This window comes from Anguilla anguilla, chromosome 5 (assembly GCF_013347855.1).
Source record: "Anguilla anguilla isolate fAngAng1 chromosome 5, fAngAng1.pri, whole genome shotgun sequence".
Taxonomy (NCBI): domain Eukaryota; kingdom Metazoa; phylum Chordata; class Actinopteri; order Anguilliformes; family Anguillidae; genus Anguilla; species Anguilla anguilla.
In genome coordinates this window covers 15,556,656-15,579,637 of record NC_049205.1, presented here as the reverse complement: position 1 = coordinate 15,579,637, position 22,982 = coordinate 15,556,656, and the positions used below count along the sequence as shown (strand labels likewise).

At 51.3% G+C, this 22,982-nt stretch overlaps 1 protein-coding gene across 1 annotated transcript in view; it reads right to left on the bottom strand.

The window, feature by feature from the left end:
* The window catches only part of LOC118227557 (F-box/WD repeat-containing protein 7-like), a 94,374-nt gene extending 72,015 nt beyond the window's left edge, over nt 1-22,359 (bottom strand). The window contains exon 1 of the mRNA XM_035418138.1: nt 21,876-22,359. Within this exon, the coding sequence (XP_035274029.1) occupies nt 21,876-22,066 (191 nt within the window). The 5' untranslated portion in view covers nt 22,067-22,359. The remainder of the gene's footprint in view (nt 1-21,875) is intronic.
* Nucleotides 22,360-22,982: the final 623 nt, after the last annotated feature.

The window sequence follows — 22,982 nt, the reverse complement described above, 5'->3', positions numbered from 1 at the left end:
CAGCAAGGGCTAATCCAGCGTCTCCTTGTGAATGTATGCTTTAGAGTCTCTGCTCCAGCAACACACACACACACCACCCACACGCAAAACCACAACCACATACTTATACAAATACACTAGCACACAGTACAACACCAATACCGCACTCAATACCAGACATCCACACGCACAAACACCCCTCCCACACACATACACGCACACACACAAGCACACACACGCACACACACTGCAGATTGGCAGCCTGGAGCATGTAAAGCCAGCAGGTACCTACGCTTTGGGTCAAAGGGCGCAGGTGAATAAGCAGGTCACAGGACAGGCCGCCATTAGCTCTCCATCTGTCTAAGCCTCAGGGAGCCCAGGCATTCAAGGGATTAAATGATGGATGAATACCTTCCAACCTCAGGGACTGACTCTGGATCAATTTCAGCCCCATTATTTATAGTTACCCCCCCATTCTTGGAATGAAGATTAACACTAATCAAACTGATCCTGGATCAGGCATCTGGAGGCAGAATGTAAAATGAGCTCAGGCACACACAACAGGCACACAGTCAAAGAGGACTACACCAGAGAAATGGCAAATTAACAGATTACATTGCATTATTGGTTTTATATCACAAACAGTGACTTACACAGCTCTCATATTACACATACCTATTTACACAGGTGGGTACGGAGAAAAGCAATAAGGTTACACAGCTTGCTTAGTGGCACAACAATGGCACCTCACCTACGAAATGACCATGTTACAACTGTATCCTGAGACCTAGAGTAAAATTAGGTTGTACAGAGAAGGCAGAGGTCACGTAAAAGCAGGATTCCACATTTTTTTCCGCAGAGACAGCCAAAATGCAGAAAAAAACTGCATTCTATAAACGCAGACGTTCCAAGGTCTTTTTTTTAAACAACAAACGGAGACCCAGACTTGAACCACAGCAAGACGATTACTCCTCTTTCATTGAGCCAATTGTTTTATTTCTGCCTACGCCACTGTAGCTCGTGCAACATGAGTAAATGAAACATAAATCACTCCTAGGGTTTTTTATTATCCTGCGTGGCAAAAATTCATTTTGATCAGAATGCCAAAATATTAGCTTACTTCACCCCGCTTTTGTTGGAAGTGTCATAATAAAATTATGAACGACATACATTTTTTTTGTGCAATTATGGCAAGTTGGCATATTTATGGCAAAAATAGTCATCATTATCACACTGCAAGGGAATTAGTGTAACACGCAGATTCTGCAAAGCCCTGCGTGCCAAAGACACAGCATTCCATGGGCTGGCGTGACCACTGGAAGAGTTTCACGAAGAACACTTCATCACGCACCGGAATCACTGCAGAGATCAGAGAGGGCGGGGCAAAGCAGGCCTGCTGTCACTCACAGCCCCGACTCCCAGACTCCCCTGCTCTGGAGCAACGGCTCGCACGCTGACGTTTACAAGGCCCTACTGCCCCTGCCGCACTAGATTCAACCAGACCCCAACAACACACTGATGTTCGCAAGGCCGCTTCTCTGCAGCAAGGTGCACACCACCATAAAAGGGATCATACCGCATCAGACGCGCTACACTCAACTACAGGATCGTGCAGAAGGGTCAAGCTTCCTCACACACAAGGCCCTTTGAGAGGCGTTTGTAGATTTCACCTTAGCTTAAAAGGCCATACCCCTAAATACCCCCAGCCACAGCGCAGAACACCCCAGGGACATGACCGTTTGCACTCCATTAACAGCCCTGCGGCTTTCGTTGAAACCAGGCAATCTTACAACTGTCGCAGGAATAAACACCCACAATGCATTTCAACGCCCCGCCGCCAACAAATCTGCATTCTCGAGAAAAGCGGGGAAACAGCTGGCATTCGAAACGCCAATCGAGACTCTGGGAAAGGACTACCCGTGACTGGCAGGATCCTGCAAATTGACCAAAGGCCAAGGCCTTCTCTGATGTTATAACATTGCAGCAATATTATCAGAACGTTTTGTGGTAGTTGGCCCGCTGCCCGGCACCGCCCCCTAAATCACAGTGTCACTTCAGCCAGGGTCAGAGACTTGCGTACCCCATCTTCGCACAGGGCACTGAACCAAGGTTATTTTGGACGGAGTTTGATCGGAGGACGGGCGCTCTCTCGCTCGGTCCTGACACCCTGCGAGATGAGAACCAGGATTTGCTAGCTTTCCCCCCCATTTATTTCCCACTCCATTATTCTCCGCGCCGCCTCCGCCGCCGTCGATTGAAAGTTTTCCTTTCTGTGCGATCAGGCAGGGTGATTGCTGTGGCATTTCTTAGTGAGTTATGCCCTACTGGCGTTGGCAGCCGCACAGACCGACCCATTGTCCGGCCCGCTGCAACATGAATCTGGGTACCTAAAGAAAATGGGAGAATAGAGGCTACACTGTGCTGTAAAATGAATTGTCACGGGTGACCTTTGCGGGAGTCAAGGTTCCAGGCCCCGCCCCAGTCTAACCCGGTGTTAGAGCACGTGTGTGAGCATCTCTCGAAACGCAGCTTGCAAATAAAGCCTTCTTTGCTTTCCGGCCTCCCTGCATTTCTCTCTCATGTACCAAAACATAGGCCCACCTGCGTAGGCATGTAGCACCGCTGTGTTTCTGTATTTAGAGGCTGGCTTTAGCTAGACGTGTCAAGCTCGCCTGACTGGTAGAACCGTTATACGGTCTATGGGTAGAACTGACAGGAGGCAATTCCGCACAGGCACAAGCGTAAATCCAAAAAATCGCTTCGGCCCCGACAGTGCAGACCTACGGCCAAATAAAAAAGAAGGGGAAAATGTACACGCAAGCATAATTTGGGAAAGTATGCCTCTGGCGTGGATTACATCACTAATGGTCTGGAAAACCCATCAGATCGATAGGCTTCCATCAATGGAATGGCCCTTCGATATAAGCCATTTGGTAATGAAGCCATTCAGAGCAAGCCTACAGTCATAATCACTCACAAAGGGAGAACAATTCAAAATTCCACTTCACGGGTAAAGGTCTTTCTGTGAACCCCTGCCAAAACGGCTAGCAAATGCCGTTAGCCGGAATTTATAACAATTACCTGTTTCGGCTAGGCAGGCACTTTTCTGAATGATGTCTTTTTGAAAATAAATTTTAAAAACCCATGGAAGTCCCAATCCATAAATTCATGTAAAATGATGGGAATGCAATTAACTGTCTCACTTATGACATAACACACATTGGTGGGCAGGGACTCTACCCTACGTACCCTACTGGCATCTCACCACGCTCAGGCCTACACGGTGAAGTGATTTCACCGATAAAAGTGACTGTGTAACGACAGAAGAGGACCATCTGATTGAGAGGACAGGAAGAGGAGCTCCAATTACACCTGGCAGAAGCTCAACGAGAAGTGGAAACCGGGGAACCCCCTGATGGGCTTCCATAAGTGTGCAATTTTTTCCCTCTTCTGCTATGGTGCACTGCAGCACTAAATAAGGCCTCAATTACTGCAGCACGAGCGGTGGCTGCGTTTTGCTTTTTAAAAAAAGGAACGGTACTCTGGGGTTTCCCCTTACGCATCTCTGCAACACAGCAAAACTCTCTTATTCTCCTCCACCCCTTCGCCTACCCTATTAAATGGCTTAATTTAGGTCCGGGTACAAATAAGCCATGCGGGGCAGTTGTCGAGGTGTAATATTGCATTGCCCTCCTATGCGAAGCTCGATGCAAAGAGGCCCCAGACTGGTTAAATACAGATAAGCTCTGTAGGGTACCATCTAAGTGGGCAACAGCTGGCTTTCATTCGAATCGATACTCCGTGCCTGCTATAAATAGGCGTGTCGCTGCCAGTCTTTTTAAGGTCAGCTGCGATGCGGCGACGGTCGGCGGGGAGGCGCCGGGCGCGCGTCGTCCGGCGGAACGCGACCGCGGACGCTCCGGACACGCGTCGCGGCCATCGGCGAGGGCGAGACGGAGCCCGGGTCTTTAGGCATAGGCCGATATTAACCAGCGCTGGCAGCACGATATCACCGCCACTGGCACCGCCAAAGAACGCATTACAGATCACACAGCAAAGTTTTTACCAAATGGGAAGAAACAGCGCAATTCCGAACACTAGAGAGTGGACTAAAGCGTGTGGGTGCCCCTAATCGAGCGCAAGTCTACGGAGCTTCTTCTGAACGTTTCCCCCGAATAACTTCAAGCTGTTCCAACCTCTTAACCGAACTGCAGTTTTATTTCACTCCATTCCACTGATCTGCCGATGATTCCAAAGCCATTTCACGTGATGAACGCTCACTTTAAAGAGATTACTGTTGGGACCTTAATTACTGTGACCCATTTATAGAATAGCCATTTGGGAAATTGTTATGGAGCATAAATAAGACGTTAAAACATGCGTGGCACAGTCAAGTACACATTAAATGGATAAATACCAAACGGTTAAGAAGCAGTAATCAACCTCATAAAAAGAAGAATGTTATGAACAAACTACTGTAGATAGCCGGTTCTATGCTCCACAGGTATATTTAGCCAAAGCAAAACATTGCGCTTAAAAGTACCTTTTATAAAAAGGAATTAAAGTCAAAATGCACTGCCCTTGAAAAAAATGAGTAGTTGCAACAGGAAATGGCCTTGTTGCTAAGATATATAATTAAACCTTCCAGATAGAAAGAAAACTCTTTATTTCAGAGACAAAAGGCCTCTCAGAAAGATACAGTCTCTTGACCTTATCTGTATACACAATGAAACCAAAGTTAGGACCAATCAGAACAGGTCACATGCAGCAAGCTATGAAAGCAAGTGGACAACAGCGGGGAGATATCGGAGGGGCGAGCGTTTGCGATCATCTTCAAAACGGGCATTCACGTCATAGAGGTCAGCGCTATTTTAGTTACCACCCTCTGCGTCAGTTTACTTTCAACAAAAACACGTCCGTAAAACCTTTTCCCATTTCAACCCAGCAGGAAAATCAGCAGGAGAAACAAAGGAATCCACCATAGGACTCTTTTCTACTTGCTTTACAGGAAGCGAACAAACCCCCAAAACCCTTAAAACATAAGACCGGCCTCAGACATTACATTTATTTGGCAGACGCTTTTATCCAAAGCGACGTACAATAAGCGCAAACCGAAGGTCATTGGAACAACTACGAAACGCAGGTCCGATAACGCATAATACTCATTATGTAGCAGTTACTCACAGCCAAGAATAGGCTAGATCAGAGAGTAATGTTATGTCAAACTAGGAGGCATGACAACAAGCTACAACATCATACTGCACGTTACAACATCTTACATTATACTGTCCGTACAGCAAAGTAAAAACGACGACGACAAGCGATTAAAGTGACCGCGGGCGCAGAACGCTCGATTGGCCGACAGAGAGGGGTTCGGGAGGAGCGGCGGGGCGGGCTGGGCGCGGGGACGACCTCTGGCATTTGAGGCGGGCGGTAAGTGTCCCCTCGCCGCCGGGGCCTGCTCACTCACCCTGCGGCGGCAGAAGGGCAGCCCCTGGGCGATGATGTTGATGCTGAAGATTCGGAGCACTTTCTGCGGGGGCAGGGGCGGGGCCTCCTTGCCCGCCTCGGCGGCGCGGGCCGGCTCGGGCTCGGGTTCCGGGCCCTGGCCCCGGCCCCGGCCCGCGGGGGCCTTCTCCTTCTCCGCGGGGGCCTTGGGCATCTTCCTCCGGGGGCTGGCCGTGGCAAAGCCGGGGATGGGGCAATGCCGCAGCATCGCCAGCGCGGGCTAGTGGTTCATGTCCCGGGAGAGGCAGCCGGAGCCGGGGTGGGGGGCGGGCAGGCTGCGCGGGTACGGTGCGGTACGGCGCGGGGGAACACCGCCGCGGGGTGCTGGGCGCTGGAGTCTTTTTCTGGAACCTCAGACGAACCGTGCAGAAGGGGGCTTCGCTGCTTCGACTGTCCAAACCAGAGCTGGGGCGGCAGACCGACACTTCCATTTAAAGAGTCCCGGAGAGCGACGTCACACGGCGCCCCCCGCCTGCCAGGTGGTGCCGCGGCCCCCCCCCCCCCCCCCTTCCCTCCACCAGCTGCTCCGGAATCCACACCCCGCACCCAAACCACCCCCCCCTCCCCGGCCACGGGAGGAATGTGACCCCCGGGGCTGACACCAGAGATGTCCCTGACACAGCTTCCTGTCCCACAGACTGCCTCCACGGTCCACACCTCCCTATCGTGTTCCATTGTTCCCACAGGGGGCTCGTACCTGTGCCGACGCTAGCGTGTGAGAACTCGGCTAAAGCAGCCCGAACTCCGTCTGAGCGCGTGTCACCCACGTCATTCTTTTGACTGATGGCCGGCCTCGAAACGGCGTGCGCGGGAGCTCCGTCTTTGCGGCATTCAGGTCACCTTGACTACACCTTGGAGCGGCCCAGAGATGTAGCCTAGCTTAGGTCGCCTCTCATGCAGCCGCTTGACTGCAGACAGGTTTCAGAACGCATGAGGCTGCCACTTCTGCATCCCTTATCCGTTTCTGGGTGGATTCTTTTTGTTGTTATTTTCACCCCTTCTTCCCCTGGGACAGTGCATGGTCTGTGTGCTACATGCTGACAACAGCCGTTCTTAAAATAGTTAACCTGTGGTGACAGAACATGAGCGCTTACTCTTACTGCAGGGTAAGCATAGAGACACTACTCCACACATGCACACCTTATGAATTCCTATCAAACCCAATAGTAATTTCAGAGCACCGCAAATTCAATATCCATAACCAGAAGAGTACTTCAGAGGAGCATTTTAATTTCCGAGGCTCTGAATCAGAAGGAATTGAAATTAATAAGTGAACTGCCCCTGGATGAATCTCTGTCGTTTCCAATTTTAGGTCCTGAGCTATCACCGAGAACTGCAGCGAACCAGTCACAGCACAGAGAACAGCCCGTCGCACACAATGCACACAGCACTCTGAGAAGAGAACGAGTGAATTCTGTGGCATGAAGCGTGAAGGTTTTCTCCAATCCTCGCTTCCCAAAATACTCAAATATTTAACACAAAATATTTTTATGTCAAAACATCCGTAGGTAAACCAACTAGTGCCGCATGCAAGTACATACGTTTTCATTTAGACTGCTATGAATGCTTATGGAAAACGTAGAATACACCGAGAGTTATTTCCTGCATGCTGCATCGTGACCCAACTCAACCCTTCCCAAGCCCCAAAATCTGGGAGCCGCTGCCCAAAGCACCTATTAGGGCACAGAGAAACCTCAAAGGAAGCCTCCTGGAAAAAAAAACGTCACTTTCCAAGGGATTCACAAAGACTTGCTGGAATTACGAAGAAAGTTCTTCGCCCTCGTTACCCTACTCTACCACGTTCACAAAACATCTGCCAAAAAGCATTGTGCGTCTCACAAATCACTTGAACTGTAAGTTTATTTTTGCCTGCAAGTCCTGCGGCGCTCTGAATAATTTAGAAGTCACAAAATTGTAGTTTGTCAGCGCATGAATTTCTCGTTTAAGAGAGCACACAACGGCTTCTCCTTAACCGCCTCGGTGCTCCTGTATTCTCGAAGACCAGAGGCAAAAACCGCCAAAAAATGCAGGAAGTAGGAAGCCGTCAAGAGTTTCCCAGAAATTCTGAGACGGCTGCTTTTGCTATAAACATTTGGTGAATCCACAACTGCGTTAATTCGCATTTTAGGTGATTTTGCTTCTCTTTACTTTTAACTCAATTCAGCGTGACGCCGTGTGTCATGCATGCATCGCAGAGTCCCAGCGCGTTAACACGATCAGGCGAACATAATCTGCAGGAATGGCAACAATCTGAGGGATGTAACCCAGGGTCCTGCGGAATGCGACGCAAAGCCTTATGCTGGAAGGAATCCCTGATCCCGCATGCCACGCAGGTTTCATGGAGCCTCCACGCTCCTGCAGCCTTGCGACTTCAAAAATCTAAAATCTAGGGGAGATTGAGGCTAGAGTGTTTTCAGGCGAAGCAGGACACCTGCGCTGAGAAGTTAGCAGTACCGTTTTCGGACGCTTTCAGGTTCTGAGAGCAAAACGGCAGTGAAATACAGTCCGAATGCCAGGGCCGCCGAGGTGGCCGACAGGGAGAACGGCGCACTCCAACGCACCGTACGAATGCAGAACATTGTTGAGCACGGCACACGCAGGAAACATCGCAGCCAACACTTTCTCTCCCTGCATTCTCGAGATTAAGGTCACGAGGGTGCCATTCCGCAAGGTTGAAGGTCCGACTGGGGCGACACAAAGGGGTGGGACCCTAAATCCCTGCGCCAGTCATTCAATCATCGTACTCACCAGGCACTCTCAACTGGGAACAACACATTGGCTGAAACCAAAAAACAAAAACCCTCATCTCGGTAATGCACGGGCAGACTCCAATTACCCCAGCTGTGTCCAGATCCTGGGGCTGAGCTGTGCTGATGCAGGGGGTTTGGGGGGGGGGGCTGCGGGGCAGCTGCAATATGCCGGGGACCCCTCTATCACCGACTGCAGTCGGCAGGCACCCAAAAAATGCTGACTCGCTTAACACCTCAGTGCTTCCGGATGATTCTATCCAGAGTACAGCAGGTGTAGGCTAGCTCTTGAGATAGTAGAGAAAAATAAGGGCATAAGGGCAAAAGGACAATCTCTGTATATGCACTGATGATCGTAGATTGTAGAGCACATCTTGATGTTCAATGACCCAAATCACCACCAAACACTAATTGCACCTATGAAACAAAACGCTCATTGTTCAACAGACCATTTTGTTTCAGGAGTTTCAGAAGGTCAGGGATTCAAATCTAGAGGATTTATTGCCCATGTCAGCTCCTGGATACAGTGAAGTAAACAAGTAAACATCACATCCCTTTGCAACTCCGTAAGGATTGGAAGAGACCACTCAAAACCAGGCACACATAAAAACGTGCTCTACCCCCAAACCCGACAGGGATGATCTACTGAACGCGCGTACCGAGCCGTATTTGCGTCGCCGTGGCGACACAGGTCGGAGAGCGGCGCGCGCCCCGCCCCGCACCTGGTGACATTAACCGAGCCCGCCCGGCCCGCCTGGCCCGCCCCCGACACGGTTTCGCACGGGCACGAAGCGAAGGGGGGCGGCGCCGCGTGACACGGCGTGATGGATCGCCCCGGGGCTTCGCCGCTCAGCGTTGGGACCACACAGATGGCCTCGCTCCGTCTGCGCTTCCTCCGTGCCGCCGCTCACACCTCTCCCAACGAGTGAATGATGGCCTCTTTTCTTCCCCCCTCCGACAGGCCTGTACAACGCCTAACCCTTCGCCGCTGCTCTGAAAGCATGCGTCTGTGTACCTTCGCTAAGAGCGCTCTTGACAGACGAGCGATCCGACATGCTAACCAAACCGCGGTACAGCTCGGCGGACTTGTGGGGGCTAGCCCTTGTGTACGTTAGCATTCTTCTACTGCTACTTTTCTGTACACAATAACAAACGCCCTGCATTCCTAACAGGATAAGTGAAAACTAATTTCAGACGAATGTCAAATCCGAGGCATTCGTTAGCTCCTCCCCCCCGCAAGTCGCTGAAAGGTTTCTCGGTTTCGGCGAAGTCCGCTCGAGAAACAGGCCCTCATTTCCAAAGTGACGGGAAAAGGGACCAAGCATAGCGAACGGAGGAGCCAAGAGAAATAACTCTGTGCAATCTGTGCAACCCGCTGCAATTTGCATAATGGAAAGTTTGCTCTGGCTGGCTGGCCGGCTCGGGGAGACGGACCCAAAATAAAGCCGAGCTCCAGTTGGAGCGGTAATTGTCCTAATGCACTCGGAGGCAAAGCGGCCTTTGCCAGGCGATGGCGGGAACGCGCTGCGCCAACCTAATCCCCCGCCAGAGCGCTCCAAAGCCAGACTGTTTGTGTGCATGAAGAAAGAAGCCCGCGATGGACCGCGAGGCACAGAATTCATCTGCGAGACTCGGGGGGGGGGGATCCGCTCGCTAATTTTAAGTGGTGGAACAATGGGCGAGGAGGAGGAGGAGGGGGGCGGTGAATGATCCTCACTTCATTACTTTATCGGATTGGTCTTTGGATGCAGGCTTGGTTTCTGTGTGTGTGCATGAGTGTGTGTGTGTGTTAAACACAGGTGTGTATATATTTAAACATGCATGTGCCCGCCTGTATGCGTTTGATCATCTTTCTTATAAACAGGAGTGTGTCTGTACATGCACGTGTGTGTCTGTGTGTGTGTGTGTGTGAGAGATATTTGGCATTTTCCAGCTGAAAATGAATACATTAAGCCTGAAGGCTTGTGAAGGTTTTACCATTGAACCACTGTACAGGTGCACTTAACAGCACTGAGTGAGGGAGTGCTGGGGACCAGGGTGGGCAGTGCCGTGATGTCCTGTGAGCTGCATTAATCTAACCCGCCAAAACCCAGAATGCCCCTCTGCATCCCCGTCAAGGAAGTCGGGAGCCGACAGCGTATTGAGTCAATTAGTCGGGACCCGCGGCGCATGGGCAATGGATGATTAATTCATGAGCGGGGGACACAGCCCCTGCTTCGGAAACAGAGACGCTGCGGCAGCGGCGGCACCTGTCACCCCGGGGCCACGGAGGTGGGCCACCAGCACCCTCTAGTGGTCGCTCTCGGGAACAAACACAGAAAAGTCCTGTTTTGTAGTGCTCCGTCTTCTCAGCCCTGAACGCTGGCTGCAAACGCTGCAAAAGGCTGTTTCCTCGGCATAGCTGTCGTTTCGAAGTGAGTGAAAAGGAGTGCTACTCTGCTGCTGTCTCCCCACCTACATGCGCCACCTGTTGGACAGATGGGTCCAGGTGTCTACTAAGCGTTGGGGAGTCTCGGGGAATCTCCAGTGCCAGCTCATGGTCCACTCTTGCTCAGCATCCCCACTAAAACAAAAGCGGAATGCTCTGACATCACGTCTCTGAACTAATCATAAATCAGCTCACGGGACCAGCATCTCACCTTTTCAAACTGCTCCACCCCTTTTAAGCGGACAGTCACACACAAGTGTGACACCCCTGGGTGGGGAGATGCGGCAGTTCCATGTTTGCACCGTTGGTTGCCGCATGGAGAGAGAGAGAGAGATCGATCCACACCAACTAAATAAACACCTTCACGGGTTCAGGGCAAAAAACTAAAACTAAAACAACAAACTAAAAGAACAAAGACAAAAAAAAGTAAAACCCAGTGACAGCTTTTCAGCTCGCTGCTGGTCTCAGCAGGCCAACTTTTCAGCTGACCGGGTTCTTTCTCAGTCTTGCGGTGCTCTGACAAACAAAACTCAAAGACTCGCTCTCTCGGTGTGTGCTCCCGGACCTGACCCCGAACTGTGGAGGGGAACGCGCCTTCAAGCACGGGTGTGCTGATCAGTTACCACAACGCAGGTGTGTGCGCTCTCTCGACAAGACCAATCCGCTTCTGGCGGACCGAATGCAGCACGGACGAAAGGGCACGGTACTGTCCATGGGGGACGAACGCCATCACGACCAAGCAGCCCCCATCCACTGCCAGTTAAAGCACACCGGCACGTCTGCCCGGAAACACACTCAAAGTTCACGACGGAAAGAGAGGGAGGAGCTGTGAGCGAGGAAGCGACGGGGATTGGCTGCGGTGAGTTCAGAACAGAACACCAGCGTCCTCGGCTCCGCCCGCTGGCGGAAACGGGGCCCGGCTCAAGGTCGCCATCTGGTGGTCAGCATCCCCTGCAGCGCCTCACAGCAGCAGGGGACTGCAGCGATTGGGGAGTGATTAACGGCAGGCCTGGAGCGCCCCGCTCGTTAGGAGAAACTAACAGGGAAATAATTAGCTCCTAATTTAATGAGGTGGCCGCTCCAATCCAAACTCATTTGCTTGGGGGGGAAAAAAACCCATATACAAATTAATAAAAAGGCCAGTCCTCCCCCACCTTCCTATCCATGTATTAAAACTACTCAATGACCACTGTGATTATAATGAATTAAGGGTTTGGGAAAAGTGCTATGTCGCTGATCAACTGCTAAACAAACATTGACACACAGTTAACTTGTACTACAAGGCGATTCCACTCATTTATCCCCGGTGACATCAAACCAGCAGGGCTGCTGACCCTGTGTGAAAGAAAGTAATCCGGTTTCACTGCTCTCCCCGTCTACATTACAATGCGATCGTTCAGCAAGGCCCTGCATATACAGTTCCCATAAGCCTCTCTGGGCTGGCTGCAGCACTGCCATAGTTCTTTTTTCTTACATTCCATTCCAGGTTAAAGGGTAGAAAGGAGACCAAAATGGCTGCCACTGTTTTCTGAAGAACTGAAGCACGATCCCCTTAATCAGTGGCTACAGACCAAAAGGGGGACGGTAGAGATGCCAATCATACAAAACATCTGGCAACAGATGCGCAGAAATCATTTTGATTGGTGTGTTGACTGTAGTAGCATCCTAACACAAGAAATGTGATTCTGCAATCAAACGGATGCATTTTGTTCTGTCTGTCACCTACCGTTCCCTGTAGCTATCGCTGCGTTTACCAACTCGCTGATTGCACTTGTGTACCTCGTAGGTAAGTTGCTCTGCATAAGGGCTTCTTATAACTGCATGTAGCGCTATTCCTAAACCAAGGGAGGCTAACCCTGCTCCCAGGGAGTTGCAGCGTGAGCTCAATTAATTACATTAGCTGGTTACAGTTTCTTTAGCCATGCAGCTCCTCTGGTCTAACCTGGTGGCTAAGGTGAGGGTGAAAACCAAAACCACCGGATGCTGTGGCCCTCCTGGACCACGGCTGGCCACCCGTGATGTGGACTCATACGGATTGTGCCTCCTAAATCCAGGTCTTCCTCGCCTCGGGGTGTTTTCCTGTGAAAAGGAGGCTCTCAGCAGAGGCAGTGGTAGCAGGGCAGAGAGTAAACAGGCACAGAACAGCACTGTCAGAGGGCCTCTCTGATCCTCGTCTGCTTACTCAGCACCAAGCTGGGGGGGGGAGAGGGGGGGGGGGGGCTGTTTGTGAGGGGAAGGCTCACCAAACGGGAGAGCCTCCCTCCTCTGCCGCCATCCCAGCAATGCTGTACCAGGGCTGCTGGCATTCTGCAGGTGGTCACATGACACGGGGAGACATTTTAGGGATGCCTCAGCGACCAGACGCACAGCCCGCGTCTCCCCCGAGTCTGCTCTCAGACTCTGGGTCCGTCTCCTGAGGCCCGACGGCCCTGGGTTCGGATCGAAACCGCGACGCCAGGCAAGAATCGCGCAATTGCGTCATTTTAATAACCTTGGAATGTTACTGAGCCAATCAAAATTGAGATTTCCGTAACAAGTTATGAGTCCCCTGACCCGATCGGTCTCATCTAGAGACACCCGCAAAATCTCAGATACTAAACTTCAGCAGCACGCACCGAACCAAGTTTCTGTTCGGCAGATTTGATCAGAACCAGGCAGAAACACGCACCCAAAAACGCCCCCCAACGCTGTGTCTCACGCTGTGTTTCTAAATAGGACCTGCGTAGCACACACCACTTCAAAAATGTCATTGGGCTGCGCTGCAAGGCTACTGATGGAATTCCCATCTTGGCATGTTAAGCATCACCAAGTGGCACAGCAGAAATCACACAAGGTCTTACAACGCCACTTGCAGAAGGGTAAGAGTCACCTCATGAGTGCATGGCTGGTGTTGAAAACACAGCTGGATACAGGCCTAATGGAATGAGGCTATTTAAAATAAAAACAGAAGATTTTTTTAAAAGATTTTTTTCCCTACCTCTTCAAAGTTAAGAACACTTCTGTTCTCAGGGGCCGATTTGATTGGCACAATGATAAAATTCCCATGAAAAGGGACTACTTTAAAGACTGAGAATCAGGGGGGACACCTCTGAGCCTGGTTCCTTTCCAAACGCTCGGCTGGCCTGCGGATGGGTCTGACAGCAGGCCCCGGAATGCCCCGCCCTGCGGAAGCCATTTTAAGGCCAGGGCCTGCGGGGCGAGCGTCTGAGCGGAGCGCTTCGCCGTTCCAACGCAACGGAAACGAAAACGCGACCGTCAAGGGCTGCCCGGGGAACGGAGGGCGGGCAGAGAAAGGGCATATTTAATCGGGCTGATTAAATATTCATGAGCCGGCTGATCCCCGCCTCACTCCGGAGACCTGGGAGGGCAGGAGGATCGCCAAACACGCCGTCCCATCGATGCATTTCAATGAGCGGCAGCAACAACATCCACTCATCGCCAAGCAGCTACACACCCACCAGAGCGTGTGAATTTACACAGGTTAATCAGCCAGTGCAACCTCTTTCTTTATTTACGTTCAAAGCATTCTTTCAGACAAAGATGTATGCATGCTTGACTGGAGCAACAGACTGAAAATCCATATAAACGTAGCTTTCATGTAAAGCATGTCATATCTGAATACATGATTACTTCTGTCTGGCAGCCCATCAACGAACGCTGATTGGTTAAAGCATAAAAAACCATGTTTCGTGTGAAAGAAATATGCTTTCAAAAGATCATTAACAAATCCTCCTGTAGAGGATAGTATAAGAACTTAGTTTCTTTTAGGATAAAAAAAAATTTTGAATCAAATGAAATACATTTGAAATCACATTACATGTTTTAGCTCTTTATTCACGACTTAGAGAAAATATGATTTTTCCATTCAGACAGCTAAAAAGGCCATTAGAGCTGAACTGTGGAATGACACTTTACCTGAGTAATAATGGGCTGGGCTCAGTAGAGAGCAGGGAGCACTGTGCAGTGAGTGCAGTGAGTTTCTCCAGGCGGTTCAGCAGGTGAAGGTCTGAGGTTCACGGCGGTCTGTATCCTGACCACACCAACGCTACAGACGCAGAACAAACCGCTCTGGGGTTAGCTTTCGTTCCGGCTGCAATTAGCCCGCTAGGTAAGGGGAAACGGCGTTTTGATGTTTATGACGCGGGACCATCTGTGGAGGGCCGTGAAGGTGAACCTCCTCGTCCGGGGGGCGACGCGTGCAATCTGGCGATGGGGCCGCGGGTCCTCTCTACGCCGGTCTGGTTTGTTGGTGTTACTGGGATATGGGACTGAAATGCGAAACTCTGCGTGTGATGCCGCACAGGAGGATTAGCGCTCCATGGCCATGGACCACACGGTAATGCCGGGGCCTGGCACAGTATGAGGTAGAAGGGCTGGGATGAGAGCGCGGGGTTTGAACCTGGAACACAACAGTGTGCATGTGGAGGTAGTTTTGGACCTGGTACACAGAACCGTGTGCATTTGGAGGGTTTCTGGACCTGGTACAGAACAGTGACCGCTTGGAGGGGTTTTGGACCTGTTACAGAACCGTGAGTATTTGGAGGGATGTGGGGACCAGGTACAGAACTGTGTGTGTTTGGAGGTGGTTTTGGACCCGGCATTAAACAACATGCATTCAAAGGGGTTTGGACCTGGCAGAGAACCGCAAGCCTTTGGAGGTGGTATTGAACCTGGCGTTGAACAGCGTGCGTTTGGAGGGACTTTGGGACCTGGCAGGGGAGTGTATGCGTTTGGGGGAGGAACGAGAGGGGATTAAGCGGCCTGACGGCACGCTGTGTTTACGGACGGGATTCTCAGGAGTCGCCACGCAGTCCACCGCAGTCCCCCCTCCAGGCTCAAACTGAGCAGCTCACACCATCTCCCGAAAGCAAGCCTCACCCTCCCTGTGCTCATCGCACTCCCACAACACAAAGAGACGCTGGAAAGCGGCTACCAAACACAACGCACTAAAAACAAGCATAAACTGAAGTCACTCGTGGTTCTAACTGGGCTCTTTCTCAATCTGAAGTAAAGAGGCATTGAGGTGTGCCCAAGTAATTGGGCTATAGAGAAGACCAGAGAAAGAGAACAGTGCTAGATACTATATAATTTTGAGGTAATCAGAGAGCACTAGGTGCCCTTCAGCGGTTGGAAAATGTCAAGTATTGTTGGCTGAATGGCCTATTCTCATCATTATGTTGGGTTACACTGTTACGAACACACAGCTCACTTCTACACAAAACCCATTCCAGCCAGAGCGAATCCAAAAGTAACACAACCTACCCAGTATCTATTAATGTCACATGAGCTGGTCCTTCACTCTCATGGTATGAGAACATGACCTGACATCAGCCACGAAAAAAAAAACTTTGAGCCACATCAACCCCAAATACCCTTCAGAATTCTATTATTTAAATACTTAACAGCCTTTGGTTCAAATGCAATTAAAGCAAAGCCCTTCTGAAGTTTTAAGATGGGGGACAGAGATTGCACGGCTGAAAAAACTCGGAAAGGCTGGAGTTTAACCACTGCGTTCGAATTCCCAAAACGGCTCACGCACCTCTTAGAAATATAATCACCCCTCATTAGTATGGGGTAATTAAGCGCGACCGTTTTTCAAAAGCAAACGCTGATGTGCTTGCACCGCGACAAGGTCCTGTGGGCATTCTTAAAAACTCATTAATATCGCAGCATGTTTATGCCGCCTATAGTGTAAGGAATCCTTGAACACCGAGCAGCTTCCTTAATGAGACGAAGTGTGGCAGAAAGATTATACGGCCATCTTTATGGGGTCAAAGATACTTGCCCTCATAAGCTACACAAAAACCTGTCCTTCATCTGCCCAGCTCTAGGGACATGTGTGCAAAATACCTATAGCATCTGACAGGCTACACTTAAAGTACACCATTAGCATCTGAATAATGAGCGTGCGGGGAATTCCCACGCTAGGATATTTCTGCGTTTTCGGTGTGTGTCCGAGTGTGTCCGTAGAATGTCTTTGTATGATTTTGTCTCCGCTACCCCTCCCCCACCTTGTCATCTGCGCTATATTAAGGGGACCTCGCCACTGAGGTATCTGCGCACTGGACGGGCCTTGGCGCTGATGGTATGGGTGCATTTTCGGGACGGGGTCCAGCTCCAAAATTGAAGCGAGAATTATGTGCACCCAGCCCCCTCTCTCTCTCCGTGCTGCAGGGACCATCAAAGGAGCTTCCATCCGTTTGCGTGCGTGCAGATTGGCCGCCAGCACCCCCTGCTGTCCGAAGGGTCTCACGGCACCGTGGCCGACGGCTGACCCTGCCCGGCCTGCCTGCTGCTGTGGGGAGGGGGCATCGAGGCCCATCTCCACGGTAACGAGAAGGCTAACGATAAAGAGGACATTAAAGAAACGGTTCCCTTTTAAATGAACTACACTTCAACAACAGCTATATAAATTATCTACAGTGATAATGGCACAGCTCCGATTATTCATCGGGGTAGCAAACAGACAGAGCAGGGCCCAATCAGGATAGAGAACACACAGAGCAGGAGCCAATCACACTGGAGAGCACTGGAAGCAGGAACAGGGCCTGTAGAGGCAGACAGTGAGCGCTAACGGCACCCTTGCTAACTCTCAGAGCAGCGAGCACTCAGTTTGCCCTTGTTAGCGATGATCTGTGGGGATGAGTGAAAGCCAAGCTCCACCTCAGCGCTGACACGCATGCAACTCAAGCCGGTGGCAGCTCACGCTGTGTGCCACAGCTGGGTGCCTCCCATTCCAACAGAGGCCCGCGGGGTCAGTTCAGCCACAAACGCCCCCGACTGTCGCCCCTCAACCCTGCGTCTGGATCAGAATCACACTGCATGGGAAAGGAAGCTAACATCACTGCTCAGATAGGGCACGCCTTGGGACAAACTCAAGTGTATTAATTCCTGTTTTACACCCACGCCCTTATTTGGCAGTGCTCTGATGACATGTAGTTATGTACTGTATCTGGATGGCCTTGTGAGCTGGGCTGCTCTGGGTAACAGTGTCTGACTGCTAGCTAAATGAATCATGTGAGGGAAGAGAAAAGTCTGTATGTCTTCTCCGGTCGATGGGCAGGTCCTTATTAATGTGTGTGTAATAGCCAGCGTGCCAGCACCGGCACACAGACACACACACACACCCCATTCTGCCATTCCCAGCTGGCACGCAGCCGGGCCCATCAGTCCCTGCAGACAGGTGGTAACACCCATCTTACACGTACATGCAAGCACGCACTCACACAAGTATACACACACACACACACACACACACACACACACACAGACACACAGACACGCACACATGCACACATGCACACACGCACAGACACACAGACACAGACATGCACACAAGTAGACACACACACACATACACACACGTATACACACACACAGACACGCACATGCACACAAGTATACAAGTATACACACACACACACACACATACGAATACAGACACACACACCTAGAGACACGCATGCATATACACACATGTATATACACATACACACAAACGCACACAAACGTACGCAGACATTCACACACACGCGTATACACAGACACACGTGCACAGACACTCACACACAGGCGTACACACACACACAGACAGGAACACACACAGATATACACACACAGACACAGTGAAAACATTTGCCTGGCTGGGGGCTGAACAGCTTGTGTAAATGCCTGGCAGTGCCAGCCTGCTTACTCACATCCGCTTGCCACAGTGAGCAACTGTGCAACTGGCAGGGCAGGGCAGAGTCACACATTCCAGCTGCTAGAAACACACTAATTCAACTGACCTTTTTACCTTTCTTTATCAAATATTAAAAACCTTATTTCTCCTCCCAAAACAAGCTGACTTCTCAGGTACAGCAAATTTTAAAAATAAAATAAAATACACCATATTTTTTTCCATTGCTCAACAGTGTAAGGCTTTAATTTTTGATGTGGTTTAGAACCTTTGTATCTGCTGAGTCATGAAACATTTGACAGCACAATGAGCTGGATGGGAATTTTCAATGTAAAAAAAAAAAAGTACACAAAAAGACAAAAAATTGAAATACAAGGTTTTTTTCTTTACACTGAAGGTACGCAGGCTGAGAAAGACTAATGTTGGGTGAGGACAACGGGCCAATCAGCCCCATCTAGGGCAACGTATGAACCAATGAAATGGCTGCAATGGAAGAGACACCTGATGACACAGATCCAGTCACCCTGAGCAGAGCGGCCATCTTTAAGAGAGGCAGACTGCACAGCGGCCTGTCGTGTACAGTGTCCTGCGGTCCACATCACTCTCAGTGACAGGAATGACAGCTCTCCTCCTGCTCTGATTGAGCCGCTCCAGTCTCTGTCTGAGGTAACGTTGGCTAAGCTGTTCTTTCCCGCTTTCAACCATGTCTGCTGTCGCTCTCAGGTAACTGTCCTCACTGAGGTACCCACAACCACTCTGTAATCTCTCTGAATTGCTCTCTGTTCTTTCTGACACACCTATAATGAAACTAACCTCTCACTCAAGGCTCTATTCTCTCTGATGTAACTCTGGCTAAACTGTCTCCTCCAGGAATCTCTGCTGAGCCGTTCTGTTCAATTTCAATTTCTCTTTGAAGTTACTCCGGTGACACCAGTCTCTCTGTCTCTCCAGTCTCTTCTCACGGAGGTACCTCCGGCTTCACTGGTCTCTCTGCGGTATCTCTGGGTTCACTGGCGTCTCTCTGCAGTCTCTCTGTTCTCTCTGAGGTATCTCTGGCTTCACTGGCGTCTCTCTGCAGTTTCTCTGTTCTCTCTGAGGTATCTCTGGCTGTGCTTGGTCTCTCTCTGCAGTCTCTCTGTTCTCTCTGAGGTATCTCTGGCTTCACTGGTCTCTCTCTGCAGTCTCTCTGTTCTCTCTGAGGTATCTCTGGCTGTGCTTGGTCTCTCTCTGCAGTCTCTCTGTTCTCTCTGAGGTATCTCTGGCTGTGCTTGGTCTCTCTCTGCAGTCTCTCTGTTCTCTCTGAGGTATCTCTGGCTTCCCTGGTCTCTCTCTGCAGTCTCTCTGTTCTCTCTGAGGTATCTCTGGCTTCACTGGTCTCTCCCTGCAGTCTCTCTGTTCTCGCTCAGGTATCTCTGGCTTCACTGGTCTCTCTGCAGTCTCTCTGTTCTCTCTGAGGTATCTCTGGCTTCCCTGGTCTCTCTGTTCTCTCTGAGGTATCTCTGGGTTCACTGGTCTCTCCCTGCAGTCTCTCTGTTCTCTCTGAGGTATCTCTGGGTTCACTGGTCTCTCCCTGCAGTCTCTCTGTTCTCTCTGAGGTATCTCTGGGTTCACTGGTCTCTCCCTGCAGTCTCTCTGTTCTCTCTGAGGTATCTCTGGCTTCACTGGTCTCTCCCTGCAGTCTCTCTGTTCTCGCTCAGGTATCTCTGGCTTCACTGGTCTCTCTGCAGTCTCTCTGTTCTCTCTGAGGTATCTCTGGCTTCACTGGTCTCTCCCTGCAGTCTCTCTGTTCTCGCTCAGGTATCTCTGGCTTCACTGGTCTCCCTGCAGTCTCTCTGTTCTCGCTCAGGTATCTCTGGCTTCACTGGTCTCTCTGCAGTCTCTCTGTTCTCTCTGAGGTACCTCTGGCTTCACTGGTCTCTCTCTGCAGTCTCTCTGTTCTCTCTGAGGTATCTCTGGCTTCCCTGGTCAAAGCGGCGAGACACGCTCAGCACCCTGCAACAGAGGCACGCTCTGAGAACACGCGGCGACGCACACAACAACACAGCAAAGCCAACGCCCTCCCCACAGGCCCAGCTCCAGCGTGACCTAACCGGGAGGTCCCCCCCCCCCCCCCGCCCTGTGCGGGACATCCGGGGAACCGGGGGTCGGGATGCCCCTGGTTTCACCTCAGGACAGCCCCAGAGGCCGGGAGGGGCATAAATCTGGGCTTCGTCCGGTGACCCGAGTGGACTGGGTCCTCCACCCCGTTATTAATAAAGCCTGGCTGATTTAAACAGCCCTGCCCGTCAGGCCCACAGTGGTGGATTACCTCTCACTCTAATTAAACCAGGCCTCTAAGGTCACTCAGTACAACACACTGCCAGAGCCTCAGTAGCAAGACCCCCTTAAACGGACTTCCTGCTGACGGATGGATGGTTGTACTGCGGGGAGGGAGGGGGCATATTTATACTCTTTGTGAAATGAGTGCTTCAGAGTTTATGCTTCATCATCATCATTATCATCACCGCCATCGACCTCAAACGGCACGCAGGGTTTTCTATCAAACACAGCACAGTCACCCGATTGGTCGGGCCTTAGTGACTGGAAAGGAACTAAAACCAAAAACCCAGCCGTCGGCAGGGGGGTAACACCCAAGCCCTCCAACAGCCATCCGCCGTCCCATAATTCAATGCCTCGGCCGCAGGCGAGCAAGGCCACGCCTCGTCCGCTGACAGCGCGCGGGAGAGTGTGGATTAAATATAAACGTCCCGCGCCTTTCCAGAGACCTGTGCTGCTACGCGAGCACACCTCTCCCCCAGACTCCGCACAAACGTGTGTCCTTCACGCTCCCTGGCAACCCATCACAGGCTGACAGGCTTTTACGATGGAGAAGAGCAACAGTTCCCTTCAGTTCTACACACATACAACAGTGGGGACATGCCTGATTAAGCCCTTTGCTGATGAGGGAGTACACCAGGCCATTTGCTACAATAGCATTATGGGAAAAACACAGGCGATAACTTCCAAAGTGAATGGGCAATTTACAGTTTTTGGTATTTAATGTCTGATGACTTCTTCGGCCACTAGAGGGACCCCTGCGATTCAGGCAGCAAGTGGGGAAGCACAGGGTCCCTCACGTGGACAACAAAGTCAATGCATTTAAAATTCAGATATTGCTTGAATTAGCCTAACATCATATTGAGGTTTAACATCTCAGCGTTGCATTTCTTTAAAAAAAAATGTATAAAAACACCAATGAGGATTTTGCTTCTGGAAAGATCAATGGAGAAAATGCTACTTCCATAGTAAATAAAATGAACAGACAATGTAGTCTGAGTGTGCAAGGAAAATTGTCCCAAATTTACCCCTTCACCCAATAAGGTTATAAATATGTGATTGGAACATTCTTAACTGACATTGTAATGCTGATGTACAATCGCTACTGGTAATTGGAAGCAAACTGAGTTCTAGAACACAGACTCCCGCAACACAACATTGCAAAAAACCGACTCGACCCGCCCCCCCATTCCCTGTCCCCGCCCCAATTCCCCAGCTTACCTTCTTCCCAAAGAGTGAGGGCGGAGTCGGGCGCTGCCGTCCTGAGGACAGGTCCACATTGTCATTTGGGTCTGCAACATTGTTCCTGTGGGAGGGAGAGAACTCTCCTTCCTCGCCCTCCTCCTCTTCCTCCTCTTCTTCCTCCTCCTCCTCCTCAGAATGCTCAAAGTCATCGCTCTCCTGGTCCATCCCTTCTTCCTCCTCGTCCTCCTCATCCTCTTCCCCCTCGTCCTCCCGGGTGCCGTGGGTTCCCTCCCTCTCCTCCTGCTGCTCCTCCTCCTCCTCCTCCTCCTCCTCGGCGTGGCGGGCGCTGTTGTTGTTCTCCTCCTCCTCCTCTTCCTCCTCTTCGTCTCGCTGGCGCCGCTCGGGTCGCCATGCCCACCGGGCGCCCTTCTCGTCCCCGTTCACCCGACTCTCGGTGGCGGTGGCGGCGGCGGCGGCCTCCTCCTCCCGCCCCTCGCCGTCCCCGGCCCCCCCGGAGGACCACGGCGCCTCCTCCTCCACCTCCCCGGCCCCGCCCGTCTCAGCGGGTGGCTGCTCCTCCTCCTCGCCTTCCTCCTCCTCCTCCTCCTCCTCCTCTTCTTCTTCCTCCTCCTCCTCCTCCTCCTCCACCACCCGGTCCATGTGCTCCTCCTCCTCGGCCTCCTCGCCGGCCTCGTGGGGCGCCCGGGCCGAGGAGCCGTTACCTCGCCCCGACCCCCCCGACCCCCCCGGCCGCCGCCGCCTGCTGCCCCCAGACAGCAGATCCTGGTTCATTTCCAAAAGCCAGCTTGCTACCTCCTGCACCTTCACCAGGCCGCCTGAGGAGGGGAGGGGCTTGGCATTCTGCAAAACACAGAGAGCTCCGCTTCAGTCACACACAAAAACACAACACCTCACTAACACGGCCTACAGACTGCATATTAACACACATTACAAACATTAACACACGCAGCTCTGATCCCACCATAACAAATGTGGTCTATTCTGTCCACAGCTCCACAGTCCAATTTCAACTTTATTTGCATATCACTTCTTACAGAGACGAAGCCACAAAGACACTATACAGAGCAAACGGAAAGGAAAACTAGGTGAAAACCAGCCTTGAAACCCCCCCCCCCCCCCC